Source organism: Temnothorax curvispinosus, unplaced genomic scaffold (genome assembly GCF_003070985.1).
Source record: "Temnothorax curvispinosus isolate PA1 unplaced genomic scaffold, ASM307098v1 QBEX01000209.1, whole genome shotgun sequence".
NCBI classification, from domain to species: domain Eukaryota; kingdom Metazoa; phylum Arthropoda; class Insecta; order Hymenoptera; family Formicidae; genus Temnothorax; species Temnothorax curvispinosus.
In genome coordinates, this window is record NW_020209989.1 from 51,638 (window position 1) to 59,102 (window position 7,465).

Here is a 7,465-nt window from a genome sequence, read left to right on the forward strand (position 1 = left end):
TTCTTGAAGTAATGATTTACTCCCAGTCATCGATTCTTCTAATTTTTAAGGCAGTACTAAGAGCAAATTTAATAACGGTAATGTAGATTTTTTATGTGATATTTATAATTGTTCTTTCCTTCTTATAGCGTTTACATAAGGAATCTATTCTAGTTTCGACTAAATAAAACACATGTCATATTCTTTAAACAACTTTATAATACATATTATGACGTAAAACATGATTTTATTTCTTTGAATCTATTTCGAAGCATTGAAACATAAGAAATATAGTATGTTTCCGCTTGCGATATATACGCGCGTGTATATATATAGCATATAAACATGCATTCAATTAGATATAATAAATAAATTTACATAAGTACAAATATTTTTAAATAGAATTCAAAATAAAATAATCGTAATGTACATATATATTTATAATTTATATATGTGTGAGTATATATACATACTTATACATGTAATAACTAGTTATTTATTAATTGTCAATTTGTTTTTGTTGATGCTCCATTTTTAGATGAAGTTTTGCTATCTCTTTACCTAATGTATCAATATTGTCCTGTAAAAATAACAAAATATTATTTTAAGCAACGATGAAATTGTAAAATTTTAGTAACGTTATCTAAAATATTGTAAAATAATAAATGACACTGATTAATTAATAAAATAATCATTTTTTGAAACAGAACAAGTAATTCCCTTAGTTTTAATCAGATGAAAACATCGCAGTACAAGAAATTGTAAGACATAATTCCGAGAGGTAAGAACAGGCTAGAGGTTTACTACTCCAAAAATTGCTCGTTTCAATATGCAACAGCTCATATACACATTTTGATATCACATTTTTAAATTATTTCGTTATTACTATAGTTTTTATTAAATATATTTACCTTTAAGGTGATGTTTTTTAGTAACGCGTCTTCAAGAACCGCTTGCAACTTTTGGTTTATTTCTAAAGAAAGTTCTAGAGTCATATTTTCATCCGAAACTCGATGATTGTAAACGGATGCCATTATACCTCCACGTCGTGCCAATTCTGCCTGCAAGTTTGTATATTTTATTTGGAATATATATAAATAAACAAATATAATACATATATGTACGTATGTATAAAAATTGACTAATAACTTTGTTTGACAATGCTTCTTAACATTATTTAGAGAATCTGTTTCCTGACACTTACTGTATCTCTTCTGCTTTTGATATGCTTGGATATAAAAAACGAAAATATCTATTATTACAAAGATTTTAATTTTGTGAATAAAGCGAATTTTGAAGAAATTAGTTTTATCACATCTCTACTCTACTCTATTCTATTCTGTATATAATAAGATAAAATATAATTAACTAAAAAAGTACTTTTATGTATACCTTGCATTTATCTCTTTCGTTACAAGTTAAAGCTCCAAAGTTCTGATGTAAAATGTAATTTTGTATTATTTTTTCTTTCTTTTGTATATCTTCGAGTAATATTTGTGTATGTCCTTTTAAAAAATCCAACTTTTCAGCCCTTTTTACATTTATATTTTGGAGTTTGATGATGCGATCCATTAGTACTTGTTTATTAAGATCTATGGAATTGATGTGATCACTACCGTTGTTATCTGATAAGGCACCGTTCGATGTATCACCTAAAAGAAAACATACACATTGTGATATGAAATTATAATAACTCGTTAACACATCAATGGGGTATCGAATCTATCGATATCAAACCTGCTAAGGAAGTATTAGATCCAGTCCTGGATGCATTATCCAATGAATTACTGGGAGATGTGACTTCAAACGTTTCTAATTTTTTACGACATTGTTGCAATTCCCGTGTCAGTTCTTTTATGGAAGCCTGATGTTTCCTCTTTAATACTGCATTTTCACCCTGACTGTCCTCCAACTTCTGGGCAAAGTTCTGCGCGAGTTGAGTTTGTTCAGCGACATGCTTAGCCAGAATCTCACACTCCTCTCTCCGTTTTTTCCGTTCTTGCATCAAATCTTCTTCTAAAGTTTTGATTCTACCGGTCAATTCGTTGATGCATTCACGTAGTGGACCTTGTTCGGACTCGAGATGATTCGTCTTTGTTTGAATCGCGATGAACTCCGATTGAAGACGTACGTTCGTGTCTGTTAATTTTTGCGTAAAGTCTAACATATTCGCTTCCTTCTGGCGGCAGGCCTGCATATCGGATAGCAATTCCTCGTTGCTCGATTGTAATTGCAGTAATTTTTCTTCGGTTGACACTATGTATTCTTCTTTACTGTAAAAACAAAACGAATATTTAGTAATTAAAATAATCATTAAAAAGGGTTAAAATTTAACATTATAAAATCTTCAAAGTTATGAAAATATAGTAACTAAAAAAATTTTAAACTCAAAATTTGTCCAAGAATCTGTAGATGATAGACAGCTTGAAAAAAGATTTGTGTTATTAATAATGCAATTATCATTTTTTATATATCTTTATAATATATATCTTTTTGATATTATATTTATAAAATATAATATTGAAACTATAGTATACGTACTGTTGCAATTGAAGTTTTAACGTTTCTAATTGGGAGACTTGGTTTAATAATTCGGTTATTTGTTGCTGACGTTGATCCGCAACGATCCTTAAATCACTCAAATCATTTTCATTATTTAATCGAACTTTCTGATACTCTTGTACTCTTAGGCTAAGCTTCTTATTTTCTTCAATTAAGTTTTGCTGCTTAGATTTTAGTGCTTCTAGCTCCTTTTGCAATTGAAGTCTCAGTGTTTCTTTATCTTCTGTAACGTGTCTTTCCAAGATCAAACGTGCCTGGTGCTCTTTCAACTGATGGTCCAACGTCACAGCTTTGTTCTCTTCAGATTGCTGAAATTTACGAAATGATTCTTGCGTCTCGCGGCGTATCTGCTCGCACTCTTCCTTCATATCATTTATTTTCATCTGCAACATACATTTAAATAATATTAATATTCCACTTGAATTTCTTTAATGGTGATTAGCAATGAAATGTTGGGACAATTACTAAGATCGCCAATAATCACGTGATATAATTAGATTGGATAACTTTTAAGAAAATTTATCTCATGCTAAAAATAGTCGTAAATAATTATAACAACCCACATATAGCAATCAAAAGGTAATAAAAAAATCTCTGTTTTAAATCCAAAACACAATTTTCGAACTACCTTTTGCACGATTTAAACTATGTAAGAAATAAAATTGTATCGTATTTTACTTTACCAAAGCTTTATCCAACTTCTGCTGAGTATCCTTCTGCGACTCCATTTCGGTTTTAAGCTTAGTTTGCGTCCACTTTAGTTTAATCTCTTTCAATTTAACATCCTCTTTCAAATTCTCTACCTCCTTTTGAAGATCGGTTACTTCACGACATTTTCCGTCCAAAATGTTACATATTCTTGTGCGCTCGCCCTGCGCTTGGCGCAACTTGCCTTGCAGTAATTCCTGATCCTTTAGAAGTTCCTTAACTTTACGTTCCGTGGAATCCCTCACTCTGTGTGTTGCATACATCGAGAATTAAACGAAGCAATTGTAGGTGTAATTTAATATTTAATTAAATATTGGTTTATCACGGATAACAGCTGGTCAGTAATTGGCCGCTTATAATACGCCCGATCTCCGGTTTCCGTGCTCTAAATCTTTTTCAGGCATGACCGACAAAAGTAACAACATACAAAAGTACGGGAATGTTTTGAAGACACTTTCTCTTTTCTTTTATTAATTAGTTTCAGATACATATGGCGTTTTTTTTGAATTATTCTTTTGTCTCAATACTAGATTTTACATTTGTCGATCCTGCCTGAAAAAGATTTAGAGCACGGAAACCGGAGATCGGGCGTATTATAAGCGGCCAATTACTGACCAGCTGTTAGCCGTGATAAACCAATATTTAATTAAATATGAAAAGTATCAAAGCTAAATTATTCTTTTTACAAATACCTTTGTATATCAATCAGTTGTTTTTCGCTGGTTACATATCTCATGACCATGTCTTCCTTCTCCTTATTAACCGCGGCACATTCCTTCTTCAGAGCTTCTTGCGTGTCCAGCGATGTGCTCAAGTCGGCCGTTAATTTATTGACAGTTTTCTCCAAATTCTCCACTTGTAAGATAAGCGCGTCCGTACTCGTCTCGGTTTCTCGAAGCGAGCTATTCGATTGATTTAACTTCTTTAAATATTCCATTTTCTTCAGTTTTGAATGCTCGAATTTTAAACTGGTATAATCCTTTAATAAGGCAAGATATAACGGATGTTCTAAAGAGCCGTATTTTAAAATATTTGAATCTGCCAATGCACTGAAATCAGACGAGTCTTCTTTATACGGAACATCATACAACTCGTCCGTCTGCAAAAAACTTTTATTTTCATCCGCCTCTGCCGACGACACGTCGCGTTTTACTCGTTCATCGATCACGTCGCAATCTAATCTGTCATTGTTTTTAAGTACGTGATACTTCTTCTCGTCTGATATTTCATTCTCAAGTTTATTATGTAACAGCTGTTCTTCAGGATCATCGTACGTTTTGTTTTCTTGCGTACAAGCAAATGGATTTGCCTCTTTCTCGTTTTTCATCACGCTATCCAAGTTATCCTCGCTCTTGTCGTGATTTTGTTTTACCGTACAATCCATCGTACTAGTCCGACTTGTCGCTGAATCTGTATCTAATCCAGACGTTACGTTAGTCGAAGGATATGCGCTATCGGTACAAAATCCCGCGGCATCGGTTTCGATAGATTTCGACATGTGATTGTACTTCAACGCCAAATTCTGCGGTAGTAAAGCCTTTTCCATGATGTTCGTCGACTTTTCCGTGATGAAATTCAAAAAGTTACGGCTCTTGTTTAAAAGCTGAACGTTCGACTGCATTATGTTCATTGGATTCGTCAGGAGAGACATTTTTACAAGTTTACTATCATCGGCTAACGTTGGCCGGGATATTAAACCTCGCGCATTTATACTTAGTGTCGGAGTTGAACTCGGTCCATTTTTCTTGCACACATCTACCTCGGTTTGATTTCGCTCATTCGCAGTCTCGTTATCGTTTACCCGTAATCGTGAATCTATCGTTTCTCTGCAAAATTGTTTCGTTTCGGATACGTCACCTTCTGCAATCCGTTCTTTAAGGTAATTTTTCTCGCATTCATCTTCCATTCGATCACTCTGACACGCTTTAACAGTCTTTTCATTTATGGAACACTGTGAATCAGATAAAGGATTTTTCATCTCGTTCAAACGATTGAACAATGTCTCTTCCTCGTCGGCGCAAGCTGTCGCTACATTTCTCCGTGTAAGTACATTCTTTTCAAACGCGCTAACTTGATTGCTAACTAAGTATGAATCCAAAGATGCTATCGCAGGTAACGAAGCACTCGTGCAGCGGGAATGGCGAAGAGATTCATCGTCGTATGAAAGGCGACTCTCGCTACTGGACAACTGGCAAGCTTGAAGTTTTGTATTGGGAACGTCGGCGACAGACTTATCCTCCTCGAAAGTGATGGGTAGGCTTATGTTGTCCGTCGAACAATTTGATCTTATCTCCCTACCATTCCTCCTTGATAACGCCGAGTCGCTTTTGCTTTCAAACATGTTGCTCTCACAACGGTCACTTCGTACTTGCGAAATATTATCCTGCATTGTCATTCCTGGTGCAAAAATACATTGTCATCATTATCTTCAGAAATTAATAACTACTTAGAAGGCATCGAATAAGCTAGGGTACGTGTTGTTCACAATCTAATTCCGTGTTAGAACTTTGCATTAATTTGCTGTATAAAACGCCAGGGAACTGATTATTTTTTAAATTATTGCTTATTATACACAAACAAATTTCATGAAAAAAATCAATATGCACGCACATATGCACGCCGAAACGGGGTCCGTCTCCCCGTTCCTCGGGCAAGGGATTTGTACCTTTGACCAGACGGGTGTCGTGCCTCGTGGGTGAGTCGACCCGGTCGTGTTCCACGGCGGCGAAATCCGTCTCGTCCCCAAAAGGCTCCAGACTCTCGCCCATGCCGATCGAAGCACAGACGTATGTACGTCTGTTAGGTGCTGTTAGGTCAGCCGTGTCTCACGAGTCACAACTTCGTCGTGTTCGCGAATGTTCGCGCGGGCCTGCCGAGCCCCAGCATTACGGGCAGACGGGTCGCGAGACGCATCCGAGATTCTCTATAAAATTGAAAAAAAGCGTATACTCACGCGCGAGGAACCGCCCGCTAACCCCCGATCATGCAACTATCAATAGTAACGCACAACTGTCAATAGTGGCAGTGGCCAATAGTCGTCACTCGTCACCGCCGTCAGTCCCTGTGGTGGCGACTGCAGTGTTGTCAGGTGAGTCGCTCTTTCCGCGCATGCGCGTCAAGTACAGCATCGCGATGGTATTTAAATTCAAATTAATTTATGCAGATCCTGTAGGAGCCCTATTTTGATCGCTCCTATAAAGACAAAGTTGTACGCAATAGATATACATAAAAAAGCCACGTGTCAAGGATAATTCTACGTTTATAGAAAAAATGCAGTAATATAATGCGACCTGGGACTCGCGCGTGCGTACTGCGCCGTTCCGAGGCACGTCAAGAGCTAACCACGTGACCGATAAACTCGGGTTTTGTTTTGGTGGTCGAGCCTTCTTCGCCTCCTTGTTCATCATTCCTTCTTTTCTCTCCAACGCCTGATTATATATACATATAAATATTATATCTTGTTATAAGTGCAGAAAGTATTACATTTTAAATATGTTCTTTGCACTTGAGCTGAACTCTTAGCACTTTTCATCTTCTTTCCTTTTCTCTGCTTCTCACTCCAGTCTCCACGTGTTGTGTATGTATGTACAGTGTGTACACAAGTACACACACACAGTCGTCGAGACTATGCAGTCGAGGCAGACGAGACGTCGATCACTTGGATCACTGGTTGATACCAGTTGATACCGGTTTACGCAGTTGACCTCACGGAAATATCAATTAAACGGTCCGCAAGTCAACGTTATGAGTTTACGCTGGAAAATATTTCACGGAATTAGACAGAGGTATCTATATTGGCTTGACTCTTTAAAAAATACAACATTAGCTATTCCAAGCAGTGTTATGTTTTATACAACATATTTTTGTGTGTATAATTCTTATGTAAATTAATATGGCGACTTTATGCTAGATGCTCATTGATTTAGTGGCCTTATGCTACGCTTATGCTAAGCTATGCATTTTGTGTGCGATGGACTATAACACCTGCCAGCAGTCTTCCACGGAGAAGCAGCATGGGTCCTCCAAGAATACTCAAGATCCTGCTACGTTGTACGCAACGTGTGTTGCTGTTGCCGCCTTAGGTATATCTTATTACATCACTTGCAAATACAAAAGAAACGATTCAAATACAAAAGAGCTAAAGACTGCAGCTACGTACAAGATGGTCAGGCAGACTGGGCCCACGCACGCTCCAATATTCACGATCGCGGTACAA

The 7,465-nt window shown here is 36.5% G+C and overlaps 1 protein-coding gene across 4 annotated transcripts; it reads right to left on the minus strand.

Annotated features, from left to right (window-relative positions):
- Positions 1 to 411: 411 nt before the first annotated feature.
- On the minus strand, positions 412 to 6,345 carry LOC112464677 (coiled-coil domain-containing protein 186-like). 4 transcript variants are annotated; one of them, XM_025031915.1, is made up of 10 exons: positions 6,257 to 6,345; positions 5,915 to 6,172; positions 3,942 to 5,646; positions 3,225 to 3,495; positions 2,521 to 2,924; positions 1,717 to 2,252; positions 1,372 to 1,631; positions 1,184 to 1,207; positions 891 to 1,040; positions 412 to 559 (listed from the first exon to the last, which is right to left on the minus strand). In XM_025031915.1, exons 2-10 carry the CDS (start codon positions 6,015 to 6,017, stop codon positions 479 to 481), a joined length of 3,534 nt encoding a protein of 1,177 aa, XP_024887683.1. In that variant the 5' UTR covers positions 6,018 to 6,172; positions 6,257 to 6,345; the 3' UTR covers positions 412 to 478. The 4 variants fall into 4 exon arrangements, with proteins under 4 accessions (XP_024887683.1, XP_024887614.1, XP_024887843.1 ...); XM_025031846.1 differs by lacking the exon at positions 6,257 to 6,345 and having other exon boundaries at positions 5,915 to 6,244; XM_025032075.1 differs by lacking the exon at positions 6,257 to 6,345 and having other exon boundaries at positions 5,860 to 5,946.
- Positions 6,346 to 7,465: the final 1,120 nt, after the last annotated feature.